This window comes from Aplosporella prunicola, assembly GCF_010093885.1.
Source record: "Aplosporella prunicola CBS 121167 unplaced genomic scaffold K452scaffold_4, whole genome shotgun sequence".
Classification (NCBI taxonomy): domain Eukaryota; kingdom Fungi; phylum Ascomycota; class Dothideomycetes; order Botryosphaeriales; family Aplosporellaceae; genus Aplosporella; species Aplosporella prunicola.
The window spans coordinates 84,059-100,389 of record NW_022983532.1 but is presented as its reverse complement, the minus strand read 5'-3'; the positions used below and the strand labels follow the sequence as shown (position 1 = coordinate 100,389).

General features: G+C 54.2%; 5 protein-coding genes across 5 annotated transcripts; 3 read left to right on the top strand and 2 right to left on the bottom strand.

Moving 5' to 3' along the window:
• Nucleotides 1–121: 121 nt before the first annotated feature.
• On the top strand, nucleotides 122–4,548 carry K452DRAFT_243276 (uncharacterized protein). The gene is made up of 3 exons (XM_033537903.1): nucleotides 122–546; nucleotides 609–858; nucleotides 905–4,548. The coding sequence occupies exons 1-3, from the start codon at nucleotides 469–471 to the stop codon at nucleotides 4,441–4,443; spliced, it is 3,867 nt and encodes a 1,288-aa protein (XP_033401053.1). The 5' UTR covers nucleotides 122–468; the 3' UTR covers nucleotides 4,444–4,548.
• Nucleotides 4,549–6,423: 1,875 nt separating this feature from the next.
• K452DRAFT_118638 (uncharacterized protein) lies at nucleotides 6,424–8,107 on the bottom strand. Its single transcript, XM_033535147.1, has 3 exons — nucleotides 7,630–8,107; nucleotides 7,277–7,417; nucleotides 6,424–7,108 (listed from the first exon to the last, which is right to left on the bottom strand). The coding sequence occupies exons 1-3, from the start codon at nucleotides 7,641–7,643 to the stop codon at nucleotides 6,688–6,690; spliced, it is 576 nt and encodes a 191-aa protein (XP_033401052.1). The 5' UTR covers nucleotides 7,644–8,107; the 3' UTR covers nucleotides 6,424–6,687.
• A 455-nt stretch (nucleotides 8,108–8,562) lies between these two features.
• Nucleotides 8,563–9,994, bottom strand: K452DRAFT_221432 (uncharacterized protein; the record flags this gene model as incomplete). The annotated part of the gene is made up of 3 exons (XM_033536516.1): nucleotides 8,563–9,033; nucleotides 9,083–9,328; nucleotides 9,938–9,994. 3 exons carry the CDS (start codon nucleotides 9,992–9,994, stop codon nucleotides 8,563–8,565), a joined length of 774 nt encoding a protein of 257 aa, XP_033401051.1.
• Nucleotides 9,995–11,778: 1,784 nt separating this feature from the next.
• Nucleotides 11,779–12,212, top strand: K452DRAFT_294994 (uncharacterized protein; the record flags this gene model as incomplete). The annotated part of the gene is made up of 2 exons (XM_033541764.1): nucleotides 11,779–11,882; nucleotides 11,933–12,212. The coding sequence occupies 2 exons, from the start codon at nucleotides 11,779–11,781 to the stop codon at nucleotides 12,210–12,212; spliced, it is 384 nt and encodes a 127-aa protein (XP_033401050.1).
• Nucleotides 12,213–14,770: 2,558 nt separating this feature from the next.
• K452DRAFT_283695 (uncharacterized protein) lies at nucleotides 14,771–15,840 on the top strand. The gene has a single exon (XM_033539819.1). It carries the CDS (start codon nucleotides 14,820–14,822, stop codon nucleotides 15,411–15,413), a length of 594 nt encoding a protein of 197 aa, XP_033401049.1. The 5' UTR covers nucleotides 14,771–14,819; the 3' UTR covers nucleotides 15,414–15,840.
• The last annotated feature ends 491 nt before the right edge of the window (nucleotides 15,841–16,331 follow it).

The following is a 16,331-nucleotide window of genomic DNA, read 5'->3' as shown; positions in this document are numbered from 1 at the left end:
AGCTGACGATGGAGGAGATCGGCAGCTAGCGGGCTAGCGGGCAACAAGCGAGCGGACTCTTGGCAGCGTTAGGGTCCGCTGGCGAGACCGAGCTCCCAAGACCTTCGTCACAAGCCACGAGCTACGACGCGCCCCGAGTTGATCGTATCGCTACATACTCTTTGCTCCTGATCCCGCCAGAGCATCGCCGTGCAGTCCAGTCCCGCCCGCTTCGTGCCTGCCCCATTTCCCGGATCCGTCCTGCGCGCCCCGTTACATGAGCTTCGGCCCTGACACTGTCACCCGTATCCCTCAACGCTCAACCAGGTCCCCCACGACCGAACCCTCGGCGGTCTTTGCGTCAGCTCTCTATAACGATTCGCGCTGATAAACGGCCACCAAACGAACCGGTTCGACCGGTTTCTGCCGCAGGGACCGTTGCGCCTTGCTCCTTGAACCACTTATACGCCAGCATTCGATGTCGATTGGATGCACCCTCTAAACCCTTTTCTGCGGGCCTTCTTTCGAAGCACTCTTCCGGCGCAGTGCTCCCCCGCGCAACACCACGTACGTTCGCGCTACCTTGTCGTTTTCTGGTTGCAGCTAACCAAAGCTCTTTTTGCCTCCAGGTCCTACTTGTCCCCACGACAGACGTACTATTAAACTCCAAAGACCGCGAGAGTAACGCCCCATACACCGATTTATCTGGCTCCGAGGAGTTTCTAGCCAGCCATGTCCTCCGCATACCTGGCGGTATTCCGCCCGGCGGTCAGGGCAAGGACGCAACATTTAGGGACAGTAGGGGCAAGGCAAAACAGTACACCACGGCGAATGGGCGTACGGTAATAATTAAAGACACGTTCGTTTACAGCAACAAAGGTATCTATGTACATGGCTCTGGAAGAACTTGCGCTGACCTTGTCAGGCTTCAAATCGTTGAACCAGGCATCCCTACTGAATGACTTAATCTACTACCCCGATACTTTCGACGCGCAGCCATGGCTCGTATACTTTATTTCACGACCTTTGATTGGACAATTCGAAGCGATACCCATCATTCCCGCCCTCATTGCCCCTCCCCCGAAGCCAGACCCTGCCAAAGATGGGGATGCCGGGACCTCTTCCATGCCGCGCAAAAAAGAGGTCAAGAACTTTTCAGAGCTCTTAACACTATTCCCAATGATTGCAAGACAAATGCAGCCGGGCCTGGAGCGGTTGTTTAAAGAGTTTGGGAAGGAGTTTGAGAAGCCGCTGCCTGCGCCTCCGTCGAAGCCGGCTAGTGTGTCTAGTCGGCGCAGTTCCATATCATCTGGCGTGAGCATGCCGGTTTCGTTGCACAGCAGCATCTCGGGATTATCCAACGGTAGTACCAAAATACCGTCGACGCTGGAAATTTACGACGAGGAGGACATGATGAGGCGGTCCTTGGAGACTGCCGTAACAGCGGCTATCGACCTTTTTCAAATGGTGGACAAGCAACAACTCTCGCATCTTGGCGCAACAACTGATCTGACGGGTCCCATTGTTGAGCGTATGATCGAGCGGTATATCTGCGAACAGCTGCATGAGTCGGTCCTGTTGCTAAGGATTCTCGCTGTCAGACGTCTCGATGATCTAGAACTAGAGGCGCGCATCCGGCAAATGTTGGATATAGACATTTCTCAGGTCGGCATACCCATTGAAAATGGCCAAGATGGCAAACGGGAGCTCGCGGCCCGCCTGTCACGAGGCGTGGATGTATTCAAGAAGATGAGCGGCGCCGGAAGTCCACAGGAAATGCTGGACATTTTGCTCTCCACACACAAAGTCATTACGATGCCCGAGTCTGCAGCCAGCCCTGAGCAGGAGGGCTCGCTTGAAGACTCGGAGAAGCATGTGGCAATGTTGACGATCAACGCCGATACCCTTGTCTCGCTTCTGCTTATTGTTGTAATTCGCTCCAACGTCCGTCACCTGCAGTCTCGGCTTTCGTACATGCGGCATTTCATCTTCATAGATGACGTGGAAAGCGGGGAGATGGGGTACGCATTGAGTACCTTGGAGGCTGTTTTGACGTATCTGGTCAGAGACTCTGGATGTCTGCGGAAAGCAAGCAAAAAGAACAAGCAACTATGGCAAGCTACAAGGAATGGCGATCTTATTGGAATGCGGAAAATCCTCCAGCCTGGTCGGAAGTTCTCAGTTGATGCCTCTGCCATTACCGACGAGCCAGAGCCGACCTCTACCGGACCACACATCAGTTGGGCTGAGCTGCATAGAAAGTCGGTTGATGGAAACATTGACGACTGGGTTGGGCGAGGGCGCGGAGCTGTTGGAGATGCGGATGCCTCCCCTGAACCAGAACCAGGTCCCCTGGCACATGTTTTCCCATTCCAGCGAGCAAAGACCCCGCCCCCGCAACGTCCTAAGATCAAAAAGCGTGTTTCCATGCAATCCCGGAGCAACTCTAGTTCGTCGCAACTATCCTTCAGGTCACACGCAGAAACGATCGAGTCACATGTTAGTGGCTTCGAAGGAGATACCTCCATCGAGAGACTCATTCGGACACAGGATCCGGCTGGCCAGTCAATACTCATGATGGCCGTTGAAAGCAGGCAGGACAAGGCCCTGAGGTACATGCTCAGCTTACAAGACTTCTTCCCTCTGGAAACTGTGCTCGATGACTGTACCTATGACGGGACGACGCTGCTCAGCGCCGCGATACAACAGGCCCATACGGGCGTGATACATACGCTCCTGGACTTCGTCGCGGAACGAGCTTCAAATAATCAAGTCATAGCTGGATACTTGGCACGACAAGATTCGCAGGGAAGAAGTGCAGCACATTACCTTTTCGATCAACCTCTGCTTATACCCAGGCTTGGGCATCTGGTGGATTGGAAACTAAAAGACAAGAACGGCCAAACACCACTTTTTGCACTCTGCAGGTCCTACGACCACCAGGAATATCGTTCGATGGTAGAAGCTGCGATATCCGCTGCTGCCAGAGCACAGGGTGATGACCAACCACTGCATTTGGATGATCACATCGACGGCAAGGGAAACAGCCTGCTGCACATAGTCAATGATCCGCAGCTGGCGCTGAAGTTGCTCTACCAGTGCGATGCTGATGTCAACGTTGTGAATGACAAACAGTTCACACCCTTGATGGTAGCAAGTAAATATGGCAGGACTGATCTTGTAAGGGTTCTCTTCGGCGACCCGAGAGTTGACATCTACCTGAAAGACACACGTGGCCTGACGGCAGTGGAGCTGGCCAAGGACGACGAAGTGCGCAATCGAATTGACGATCTAGTACTCTTGTCGAACCCTCCTGGGCCTGACGGGCGTACTACCACCGTGGTGCGGTCGTATTTTGTCGAAGACGGAACCATCAGGGTGGTTCTTAAATCAGGAGCCCCCAATGGCAATGCGGCAATAACCGTGACGACATGCCGTCGGTCTCTGGCTGATTTCGAAAACCTCGCCAGGTGGCTGGCCATGGAGAACCCCGCGTCCTGGATCCCGTCGGTCTCGGGCTTCCCTTCGCCTTTCCTCATACCGTCCAAGCCTTCCCGGGCCATACTGCGCGACATTCAGCTCAAGCTGGATAGTTTCCTTAAGACTCTACTCAACCATCCGACGTTTTCCACGCACGAAATGGTCTGGGAGTTCTTCCTTGTACCCGAAATCGACACCAACATGCTTGCCGAACGCAGCAAACGGAAAGCAGAAACGCGTGTTGACCGAGTCAACGAAGACTACACGCCAATCCTCGAAGTCCGCGAAGTCGAGCTCTTCGTCCAACATGCGCGCGATTCTGTCCGCAGCATGCATCATTCCACCAAGTCGGTCCTCAGGCGCGCCAACAAACTTCGTACTGCGCAGTCTGACCTCGTCGATGCCGGATTCATGGCTTCTGCGTCGATCCAGATGCTCGGGTTCCTCCCGGACTCCCACAAGTCTGCCTTTGATCGCTACACGCAGACGCAGACACAGATGGAGTCTTCGCCGTTGGCAGGCTTCTACTACAGCACGCACGCCATCCACACGACTATTGCCGCGATACTGCAATCGCTCACGAGACCCGGCGCGCTCATCGGTAGCATGTCGCAGACGCAGAAAGTCATCGACCGTCACAAGTTGTCTGTCCGGCGCAGTGACCGTTGGCCGCTGGGTTTGCTCGACGAGACAAGGAAGAGCATGCAACGCGATGCGGCAAGTAAGGTGGAGAAAAGTCAAGGCGAGCTGGAGAACTTGGGGCGTGAGCTGCGGTACACGCAGCAAACGGTTGCGGCCGAGCTGGCGGCGTGGCAGGATAGCAGGGTGAAACAGGGGCGGAAGACGTGCCGCGAGCTGGCGAGGAGGATGGTGGTGGTGGAGAAGGCGAGGCTGGAAAACATGAAGCGCGCGATCAGGGCAATACATCACGACGAGAGGGGGCAGCCGAGAGATGACGGGATTAAAAAGGGAGGGGCCGGTTAGTCTAGAATGGGCGGATTGCGGGTAGTGTTAGAGATAGATACCACTGCGAGCACGACTTCACTTCTCCACTGGCATAAAGATCCATAGTTAAGTTTGGGGTTCCGGGTAAGGGTGGCGTGCCGCGCGGCAGATCCATCGGCGATAGATCTACGGCTATCGACAAGCTTCCACGGCTCCGGCCCAGACAACAAGCCAACCCTCACAAAGGCCACCTCGTCCTCCCCTAAATCCAACAGTAACACTCTCACGGCTCGAATCGCATCACCTCACCCCAAAGAAACAAGGACCTCTTCAAATTTGCGCAATCCTACATCTGCCATCATGGTAAGTGAAGCAGCCTCCCCCTCAAGCCCCACCAAGAAAACGCAAGTAACCGACGCTCGACCCCGCAGGCCACGGACTCACGAAAGCGCCTCGCGCTGGCGATAATCGACTTCCTGAACACGTCGGTGAGCGACGGCACGCTGTCGTCGGAAGATGCCGAGTCGATTGAGATTGCGACGAACTGCGTCGCCGAGAGCTTCAAGGTGGACCCGACCGACACGGCGGCCATGAGCGACGCGCTGGGCGGGCAGAACCTGCTGGCCATCTACAGCGTGTACGAGAAGCTAAAGGGCAAGAGCACGCCGTCGACTGAGGGGGGCAGCTCGGCGCGGGAGGCGCGGCCCAGCTCGCCGACGCTCAGCAGCGGCGGAGGAGTCGGAGGGGACAAGAAGGCCGAGGCCGAGAAGCTCAAGGGCCAGGGCAACGCCGCCATGCAGAAGAAGGACTACAACGCCGCCATTGCCCTGTACTCGCAGGCGCTTGACCTCGTCCCCCTCAACCCCATCTACCTCTCCAACCGCGCCGCCGCTTACTCGGGCGCCCTGCGCCACGAGGAGGCCCGCTCCGACGCCGAGATGGCCACCGCCGCCGACCCCAAGTACACCAAGGCGTGGTCGCGGCTGGGACTGGCGCGCTTCGCGCTCGGCGACGCCAAGGGCAGCATGGAGGCCTACAAGAAGGGCATCGACGCCGAGGGCAACGGCGGCTCCGACGCCATGAAGAGGGGTTACGAGACGGCGCGGCGGCGGGTGGAGGAGGAGGGCGGCTCGGTCGACTCGCCGCGCGCGACCTCGCCGCGTCCCGCCGGCGGCGCTGGTGCAGGCGGCATGCCCGACCTGTCGTCGCTGGCGTCGATGTTCGGTGGCGGTGGGGGAGGAGCTGGCGGCCAGAGCGGCCAGGGCGGTGGCATGCCCGACCTTTCGTCCATCATGCAGAACCCCATGATGCGCCAGATGGCGCAGAACCTCATGAGCAACCCCGACATGATGAACAACATCCTGGGCAACCCGCGCATGCGCGAGATGGCCGAGCGCTTTGGCGGCGGTGCCGGTGCCGGAGGTCAGGGTCAGGGCCAGGGCCAGGGCGGCTCCGGCGGCGGGATGCCCGACCTCAGCAGCTTGATGCAGGATCCTAGTATTGCCGAGATGTGAGTCTCTTTTCTATCTGTTTTTATGTATGAGCGAGCATTGCTAACGGTATATTTACAGGGCCAGGAATCTGATGGGTGGTGGTGGCGCAGGTGGTGCTGGTGCCGGCAGGGGACAGTAATGGACTGGCTGCAGGTGATGGGAGATGCGCGCGCGCATATACGCGCTCACTTGCCCATGAGAGTCCCACAGTCCCTTCTCTATCCGTCACTTCTACCGGTTGTCCAGGCTGCATCCTAGCCTTCTTACCTAGAAAGTTCTGAGAAGAGATACCTACCTGAACCACTCACCGTGCAAGTCAGGCAGGCAGAAAGGGAGGAAGGGAGGGTGTTTGCGTTTGCATCTGCATTTGCATTCTGCAACACACAAGCAGGTCACGAAAAAATCAAGGACGAACGAAGTCACAGAATACATGAGACCGGGGGGAAATTTTATTTTTTCTTTTCTTTTCTTAAACTCTTTGCTTTTTGCTTCCTTGCTTGCTTTGCTCTTCGTTGATCTCGTGAGGTTTTCTTCTCCTGTTGTTGCTGCAGCAGCAGCAGTTTTCTCGGATGGATGAGTGAGATGTAACTACCCTCCGAGCTATAGATGCGTGCATTCATTCATCCGTCTGTGTCTGTGGTGCGTGGCCGCCTCTCCGCCTAGGTATCCCACTCCGTGTCTGCGCGCATGTCTGTCTGGCCTCTGTGTGACTGACGTGCGTCCCCTTCAGCCCAGCCACAACAACAACAGCACCGCGCATCCAGTCCGCCTCTGCCACTCCCCCACCTACTCACTCCAAATGCATATTCCACAGCCCATCGCCCAAATAATGCCCCGCCTCCATGGCCACGCCCTTCTTCTTCTCCTTCATATCCTTCGTCCCCATCTTCAGCACACCCACCAAGCAAGCATGTTCCTTGCCCTCAGCCTCAACCACGACAACCGACCCCGCAGGCAGGTCCTGCGCGCCATACGCCTCGTCGTCGGCGGCGTTTCCGCTGGCGGGCAGCCGACCCCCCGGGGACGTGAGCCCCGGTGCCATCAGCGAGGCCCCGGACAGCACGAACCGGATCGCGCCGCGGTCGATCCGGATGCGCGGGAAGCAGGCGCTGTATTTGTGCACGAGGGTCAGGTGCGGCAGCAATGGGTCGTCCATGTGTTGGAAGAAGAGGGGCGTCCCGGCGAGGGTGTAGAGGGAGACGCGGTCGGGGCTGCGTGCGTGTGGGGGGGGCGACGTTAGCTTGTCTGTCTGTCTGCTGCTTTGGTTGTGCGTATGGTGGGGTGGTGGTGGTGCGACCGCCAGCCTACTGAGACCGCGGAAGCGGAAGCGGGGAAGAGCAAAAGGAAAGGAAAAGACAACGCAAAGAGGACAGCCTTACAGCTTCACCAGGTCCATCTGGTCCTTCTTCGGTATTATCGTGTCGATGTACGGCTCCAGCAGCGGGTACGTCTCGACGACCTTGGCGCGGATGCCGCGCTGCACCGACGACTTGACCTTTGTCTTCGCGCCGGCATGGATACTGCCCTACTGTCAGCAATTGCTCTGCTCTGCACTCTGCGCTCCACCAGCCCCGGCTTCGTCGCGCAATTGAGCGCGCTGCGCAGCAGCTCTGCTCTGCTCTGCTCTGCTCTTGTGGCCCCGCCGGCTCCGGCGAAAGCTGAGCGAAGCGAAGCACGAAGCGCGCGAAGCGAAGCACAAGCTGAAGCAGAAGCAAAAGGAAGGCAAACTCACTCCTTCTTGAACATGGCTGCGGTGTCGCGGTCTCGCGGGTCCTGGTTGTAGGTAGGCGGGGCTGCGAGAAAGGTGGAAAGTGGGAGAGAGGAGGGGTCGTCGGGCTAGGTGTGGATGCGAAGATCGGTGGCCGGGCGGCAAAGCCCCACGTTCCCTTCGATGTTCTGACGTCCCGCGCTTGGCTTTTTGGCGGGGTGGTCGTGTCTGGCCGCCGCGTGGGGCACGTCGTTGCTATCGGATATATTTATCTAGGTACTCAGGTACACACGCACGAGACTGGCAGCTGTCAGTGTCACGGTGTTGGGTTAGGCTGTCGGTCATTGATAAGAGAGAGCTGTTTTTCTTTCCTTTCACGCCGCACGCTGTCTCTAATGGTGCATTTCACCTTTCAAATCCGCCATCATCACCACTTCAACAAAACACACCAGTTTGCTTAATCTATGAGACACTTCATGCACCAAACCCACACACCACAGTCATGACCGTCGAATTAAACTCAGTCAGGACAAAGAAAGTTCTTTAGGTATCATGTACACGCGCGGAACAAACCCGAAAAACAAACAGCTCGGAAGAAATAAAAAAACAGAAAAAAGAAACTAATAGAGCCGCTTCCAGACGGTCGTCGCTGTCGTCTTCGTTGGTTCGTTGTGCTGCGCTTCCGCCCTTCCCCGACGCCGTCAAAATGCCCGCGAGAGCTCCGCGCTCCATGGAGCTCTGGAGATGTATGCCTCCCTACCCGTCCGCCGCCCAACGCCCTCTGAATGAAAGCCAAGGTGAAACGCGTGATTCAGAACTTCGGCCGCGTGAGCGAGAGAGCATCCTGTATGGTCGAGTGCAGCCCCCCGCTTCGCGCCGCTGGCTCGCTACTTCTGGCAATCATACCGCGCTTGATGCCCGCACCTGTCATGCCGATCGCAGCAAGGGCTGATGCAATCACAGCGGCTGGTTCGCTGCGAGCGTGCCTTCGTAGTCCACGCCCTCGATGTCGTCGTCTATGTCTTCCAGCTCGCCGTCGTCGTCTTCGTCTTCAAAGCCCACTTCAATCCTTGCCCTGCGGAGCCGGTCCTTCATCTCTTCCCTGCGTTCATTTTGCCAGCGCATCAAAGCCGCAGCAGAGTGCACGCGGAAGCCAAACACGCGCGGTTCGTAGCGGCGCTGCACCTTCGTGGGCAGCATCGCAGGGTACACCTGGAACAGGATGTTGTGGAAGGAGGTGCCGAAGTAGGCGCCGTCGATAGATGCGTGCCGCGACGACTTAGGGTTGTAGAGGTCTTCGCATCGCGCGCAGTACAGCTTGACAGGGGATGTGTTGGGGATGTCAGATTGGCCCATGGGCAACAGCGGCTGCGCATCGCACATCACACGCGGGCATTTGCCAAAGTCCGCCTTCTTAAACTTTTCGAGCTGGTAGACTGTCAGTTGTGATCCTCTTTCGTTTTGATGGTGGCCGTACCATCTTGGCCAAACCCCTCGTGGTGACAATATAACGGGCGTGCACTAGGCCGTACAGATGTCTTGCCGACTTCTCGATCGCTTCCCGCATGTCATCGTCGCAGTCAAGGTCGAAAACGTCCGTAACGAGATCGAGCGCATATTGGTAATATTGGACTTCGGTGTTCAGGCCCGTCAGATTGAAACGATCGGTGAGATATTCCTCGTCGATTTCGCAAAAGTACTCGTTGCCGCGTGAGGATATAAACTGTTGGTGCCCAATGTTAGCAGGTGTCTCAGAATTCTGCACCGTGCTGTCACGAGCCCCCTCGATATTCCAGTCGCCAATTCCCATGCAGTATGAGTCTCTGATGAGGTTTTCGTCCGCTGAGATCCCATAATCCGATGCTTCTGTGCTGGACTCGCTGCAAGACGTATGGCCGCCCAAAAATACGGGATCTTTGGTTCTCCTCTGATCCAACTGCACCAAAGCCAACGAGTTCTGACCCGCGCGCTCGAACCGGTTCATCCGCTCCGAATCAGTCTCCAAGGAGTCATGGATACGCGCGGTTTCTTCGTCATCCCTCACGCAAGCTTTCTTGCTTGGCGTCGCAAGAGGCATCGGCGGCCGTTCGTGCATCGCGTCCGTGGACCTCGGAGGCTGTTCGTTTACCGGCATAGGTACAGGCCGTATGGGAGCGGAAGGATCATTGGAGTCGGGCGTGCCGGACGGGGTTCGCGAGAGGTCAAGCTTTCCAAGCGGCAGGTCTTAAGGCAGCATCCGCGGCAGCGCAGGCAGGCACGGGCCGGCGAGCACAAAGCTCAAAGAGGCATCCGACCACAAGGAGAGAGAAGAAAGGCAATAAAATGCACCTACCCAATCGCGCCAGTAGCTTGTATAGTCGCTATCCGTCTCGCTGTTGAAATCGTCCATTCTCACTGCCCAATCCACGATTGCTGATTTTGAGGTGAAACGGTTTGAAAGGTGAGAAGCAGCGATCGAGCTTGTGGCGGCGTGATGTGTATTGAAAGCGAAGAGCGTGCGGAAATTGCGAGGCTGTTGGTTGACAGTTGGGCGGATACGGCTGGTTGGTGCTATGGCAGAAGGCGCGGGTGAAGTGGGATGTCGATCCTTGCCCTGGCGAGATCCCGAAGGTCTTGGCACGCCAAACCGCCAACTCAACACCACGGCCCTGCTATCACCAACTTCACCCACTCTCTGTTCCCAAAAGTCGACGCTCCTCATTTTGGCTTGGCTGGCTACGCTAGCGCCGATGAGGGCATGTTGTACGATCATTAAGAGCAGAGCGACATGTACTACTCATCCTTCATTGCGAACTGTATCACCATACTAGAAGAATTGTCTCATTTCATTGTACCACGTCAACCATAGCAGACAAAGGTCTTCAGATCCAGCACGTTGATGTTGACCCTTCACCTCTTTCTATACGTTTATGACAATGTTGCAGACAAGTACCTTATAGACACCTTGGGGTAGAACCGGGCCATTGTCTCCGATGCGCCTACACTCTGTATACCAAGAGGAAACTCGCCATAAACATCATGAAGATACAGAGATATTCCAGGTTTTGGAGATCGTGACAAAAGATCTTCACGATCAACAGAAACACACGATACCCTAGACTGCTGATGTAGAGGATTGACGGCCATCAGACTGCTGGGACGGAGACGACGCTTGATCGGCTGGGTGCTCAATGGAAGCAATGCTGGAGGCTGAATCTATACACAAAATTGTTAGGTTGAGATGAAGTGGAGACATGAAAGTTGGTTTGTATTCAAGATATGGGACCGTGTTGACATTATGGAAAAAGATGCTGACCTGCGTCCGAGGCTGTCTGCTGCCAACGTCTGTATTGGTGCCAAACCAAGAGCAAGGTAGGAGGGCATGACACCACTAGAGCGACAATGGCAATGAGGGCCTCGTTTGATAAGGGCATTTCCGCAGGGTATGTGCCGGTCTGTGACCGTTGTTTTTGGGTGTGCAAATATGAAAAGGTAGAGCGTTAGGGGATGAAACCTCAAACCGCAGTTTAAGGAGAGGATGGGCTTTGTCTTGCCATGAAGAGCTTCGGAGGGCTAATACTTATGTCATTCTTTTGCGGCGGAGCAGGTTGGTTTCAATGCCAACCTCACTGAGTTTCCTACATGGGGATTCTGGTGATAGCGAATCGTTTGCTTCGATCCCTCGGCCGGACCGAGCGAGGCACTTTTCAAGGACGGTCTGCTAATCCCATCTCTTACGATTCCAGCAACTCGGTGCGGGATTCCGGTCACGACCAATGATATAGGTTCAAGCTGGAGGCTGTGCATCTGTAAATCATCGCGACAGCCTCCATGCAGAGATCGGCTGGGGGATTCTGGGCTCAGCAAATCAGAGATCATCCTGCACAAGGCTCGAAGCGAGAGACAGATAACGTGCCCCATCTCTTGTGTAACTGGGGATTCTGGTCGCAACCAATAATGGCTCGATACTTAAGGCTGCCGTGCAGCCTTGTCAGTAATCACTACACCGGTCAGCGGGGTTTTGGAGTGTGCGAATCAGCATCTCCTACAGCCCCTCCAGGTGGTTCAGCGCAACAAGGCTACTTAAAGCACTCCTTCGCCTTCGAAATTTCTTTCCTTGTCCACATCATTCATCAACGGCAGTGTTTGTCTCTTGATTTTTTCAACTCCCTCTAAACCGACCAAGCCGAAAGTATGGAGGCTCACAAAGAAACCATCCGTCGGCTGTACCTCAAGGAGGACAAGACGAAGAAGGAAGTAAAAGAAGCCATGGAATCCATGTACGGCTTCAAAGCAAGGTACGAAAGTTCAGCATTAATTCTACAGACGACATCGCTGACTTCAGCAGCGAAAAACAATACGAGCGACAATTCAAGAGATGGGGTTTCCGGAAAAACTTGAAGGCTGAGGAGTGGAAGTTTGTGTCGAGACGGCTTGAGAAGCGGAAAAGAGAGGGCAAGGAGACAGATTTGAAAATCGACGGCATCTTGGTCCCTAGGAAAAAGCTTCAAAAAGAGATCGACAGGAATTTTGAAACCGCCTTGGAGCGATATGATCCTCGTAAGAATTCTTTTGCATCAGGGATAATTGCGGCGCTGACTTCGAACAACCAGAAAAACATCGACTGAGCCAAACCCCAGATGGCCTGGCTATTTGCACGCCTCCTGCACTTCATTTTGTTGGTCTTCAGTACGATAACCTACCCTTTTTCGGATTTCGGCGCGCGTTTGAGGCTCAAGGTAATACTCTTAATCCCCTCCAGGCTAGAAAATTTGCAGATCATTCAAACTGATGTTTTGGAAGCTGGGAACTTCCGACGCCTGATGACAACAAACATTTTCGACCTGAAAAATATTGTAAGAGCAACATCAAGAAACTCATGGAAAGTAAAGCAATTGGAAAACGCCGTCAACAGCCTAGCCCCGACGATGGTACCCAATGGCGGTCAGCTTCTTGCCGGTGGACCTTTTCGAGATAACAATACGACGGACCCTTTCGAGGCATTTTTGCTTGCTGCTGCACTCGCTTCCAACCGGATGGATGATGGACTTCATTATGTCGAACGCGACTCCTCGGGCAAATGGTTCCAAAATCGGCCATGGACGGAATTTCTTAACAACATCCGACCCCGGGTCACCGTGCCAAAGTTTAGCCAATTGTTTTCTCGCCAAGGTCCGGAATTGGAAGCTTTCGCCGAAATTTTGTTCAAAGAAGCGCTCCTGATTGGTAGTGTGCCGATGGTACGCATCCTGTTAGAGAATACACCATTAAATCCAAATTCTGTGCTGCCCGGTATCTTTAAATATTACCACCACAACGGATTGCCCCTGCAATTGGCCATCTCGAAGGGCGACGCGTCAATGATACGACTTCTCTTGGATCATGGCGCTGACCTGAACAGAGCTATCTGCCGCGACTCACTTTTATTACCAACAGCCATACGTGAACATTCTAGGGAGTTTCTGGACGCTTTATTGCCCTTTGTTGCGGACTTCAAGAACTACATGCCACGGTTTGCTGAACGTGGATACGTTGATTTGGTGCAATTAGTACTTAATCAAGGAGCGGATCCCAACCAGAGTTACCGGAATGAAACTCCTCTTGGGTGTGCTACAAAAGCCGGCAATATTGACATGATGAAGATTCTCATTGCCGCCGGAGCTGATATCCACGGACTCCACAATGTTGATACAAGGCCTCCATTATTCCTTGCGGCGATGTTCGATCAATTGGAGGCCACACATATGCTCTTGGAGATGGGTGCGGACATGAACATCACAGATGGCAACGGGTCTTCAGTCCTCCAGTTAGCTATGTGGTACGGTCATATGGATATTGCAGCCCTACTTTTAAACAAAGGTGCATATCCGGAAGTTGTTTGCTACAACGGCATGCATATCAACGTGCACGCTTGGGGGCTTCCCACGCCGCTCCAAATTGCAGCAAATTCTGGACATCTCGGAATGGTATCCTCGCTTTTAGAGCACGGCGCAGATCCGAATGCCATTCAAATGCATGAAATATCCCTTGGTGATAAGAGGAAGAGCCCTCTTCTACTGGCAGTTCAGGTGCAACCAAGCCATGCTACTCCGACAGACAAATTGTCAATGGTCAAGTTGCTGTTGGAAGCTGGAGCAACAGTCAACTTTCCTTACATCGACGGCAAAGATCCCACCACGCCGGTTATTGAAGCAATGAGATATAATCATCAGCCAATCCTGGACCTACTTTTGGCCTTTGGCGCAGTTTATTCCATCCCTTCTCCAAGGTTTCCTGGCACATGTATCAGCGCACTAGTATATGCTGCTCGAATGGGGGACATGGCCACAGTCAAACGACTTCACGATGCTGGAGAAGACGTTAATGCTTTGAGTCCTGAAGGGAAAACACCACTAGCTGCTGCTATTCAGGGAATTGGAGACCACGGGGACCACTCTGTTGCTTTCTATCTTTTGTCCACAGGGGCAGATATAAACCATCCTTGTGCGGTGCCTTCAGCATTAGAGGCCGCTATTAGCCAAAATGACGACAAACTGGTTGATTCTCTGCTTGAGAATGGGGCACGGCTAGACGATCCTTCTGCGCTTTGTGAAGCCGCTCGCTTGGGGAGCTATTCACTGGTGAAACGACTGATGCACGACACTCTGGATTACGAAACCACCGAAAGCCGATGGTATAGACCATGTTACGGACATGCAGCACTCTGCAATGCAGTCAGTAACCGTGATGCCAACATGGTACAGCTCATCCTTGACGGCGGCGTCGACCCCACTGCCCCTTGTCTGACTAAGGCGCTTGAAATATGCTGTACCGATGAGAGCGGCTTGCCATTACTGCGCATCCTTCTCACCGCAGGTACGCCGGTTGATATCTCGTGCATTTGCAAGCGCGGAAAACGCGCTCCCGAGCTTCTGGGAGAAAATGACGACTGGCCGGATTCTCCGCTGCAATATGCTGCAAATGCGAGACAGCATGATATCGTTCGGCTTCTTATAGCCAATGGAGCGAACGTCAACTACAACGGTCATTCACGTGGATCACGTCCAGCGCTCGAATCTGCGATATACAACAACGATACTGAAATGGTCGAAATCCTCCTACAGTCTGGTGCAAGCTTGAAAACATTCCTTCAGGCTGCAATTGACACGGGATCTCTCGAAATTATTGATCGTCTCCTTGAAGCTGGGGCAGATGTTAACGCAACTTCAACTAAATATTATTGTACCGCTCTAGAAATGGCAATAACCCAAAACGAAACTGAAATTGTCACGCGGCTCCTTGAAGCCGGGGCAGATGCCAACACTTTTATGGAAGAATCATCAACTACCGCTCTCGGCGAAGCAGCAAGCTGGGGATTTGTCGAAATCATGATCAAGCTCCTCGAAGCTGAAGCGGACGTCAACGCTCATTGCGATTGCTATTACGGACAGACGGCACTCCAAGCCGCAGCATTTGGAGGATCTCCCGAAGCCGTCATTAAGCTCCTTGACGCCGGGGCAAATGTCAACGCACCACCAGCAGAAAAGTGTGGTGTCACCGCTCTCCAAGCAGCAGCGCGTAATGGGTATCTCACAATCGCCATCAAGCTCCTCGAAACCGACGCAGACGTCAATGCTCCTGGCGCAGAAGAGGAGGGAAGGACGGCGCTCGAAGGTGCTGCGGAACATGGAAGAATCGACATGGTACAGCTCCTTCTCAATGCTGGTGCGGAGGTGAAGGGGACCGAATTCGGCGAAAGGCAGTACGAAAATGCGGTAGGGCTGGCAAAGAAAGAGGGCCACAACGCCTTATCAAGGCTTATTCAACGACACCGCAAGAGCTTGGACTGATCACATTCTTGCTCCTGGATAGGCCACTGGACCATGCGGAACCGGTTGGCTTCTACCCCACAACACACGGTTTTCATCGATCACTCCTTTTGTACAGACGATAAAAAAGAAAATCTCCAGGACAACAAGGGGGTAATCCAGCAACCTACGAAAAGGCACACTTCTGCCAATATCCCTCGCACAGCGCAGACAAATGCCCGGACATACAAGAATCTACTCACTATTGCCATGGTCACGGCTGACTCATGAAGAGGATTCGATTAATCCATTAGAGTGGAACGGTATAAAAGTGCTTTTTTTTAAGAAACGAAAACTGAAAGCTCTTATGACGGTTCTCCTTGTTTTCAAATTTTAGCCAGACGTTTAATGGTCAGGAGTTAGGAGTTGGGTTGGCGTTGACTGGTTTGAGTTGCTTTGAAGCGATGACTTACAGTTCCCTCTAATCTGTTGATGCAATGAGCATGTCTTTCCATTCTCACTTCCAATATCATAATAATAAATCCATCGTCTACTAAAGAATACCTTATAAATCGTTTCTTGAGTTAAATTCACACTACTTAATTAGAGCACCAGAAACGCTACCTATCTCTTAGTATAAGTTCTCGTCTACTACAAAAAGCCTCTATAAATACCCCGCTATCCTTTAAATACACACGCATCCCTACTCCCTCGCCTACCTACTCTCCAGCACCCCAGCACAACCCCCAACTCGACCCGGCCCACCGGCACGGCTCGGCACGGCACGGCACGGCAACCGGCACAGCCAGGCCCATTCGAGACAGCACCAGTGACCTGGCAGCTTCGTCACCACCACTAGCAGCTCAGACACGGCCTACCAACCTACTCCTATTCCACCCCTCCACGGATCACGGCACCCAAATTACAGTGTGGAGCAGGGGGCGAGTGTGGCGCTGGTCC

Excerpts from the sequence above, each read along its gene's own strand:
- K452DRAFT_243276 (XM_033537903.1), top strand. The coding sequence starts at position 469 with ATGCACCCTCTAAACCCTTTTCTGCGGGCCTTCTTTCGAAGCACTCTT. Across the intron at positions 547-608 it reads GCTCCCCCGCGCAACACCAC|GTCCTACTTGTCCCCACGAC; the intron begins GTACGTTCGCGC and ends TTTTGCCTCCAG. Across the intron at positions 859-904 it reads GTTCGTTTACAGCAACAAAG|GCTTCAAATCGTTGAACCAG; the intron begins GTATCTATGTAC and ends TGACCTTGTCAG.
- K452DRAFT_118638 (XM_033535147.1), bottom strand. Across the intron at positions 7,109-7,276 it reads CAGATGGACCTGGTGAAGCT|CCCCGACCGCGTCTCCCTCT; the intron begins GTAAGGCTGTCC and ends ACACGCACGCAG.
- K452DRAFT_283695 (XM_033539819.1), top strand. The coding sequence starts at position 14,820 with ATGGCAATAACCCAAAACGAAACTGAAATTGTCACGCGGCTCCTTGAA.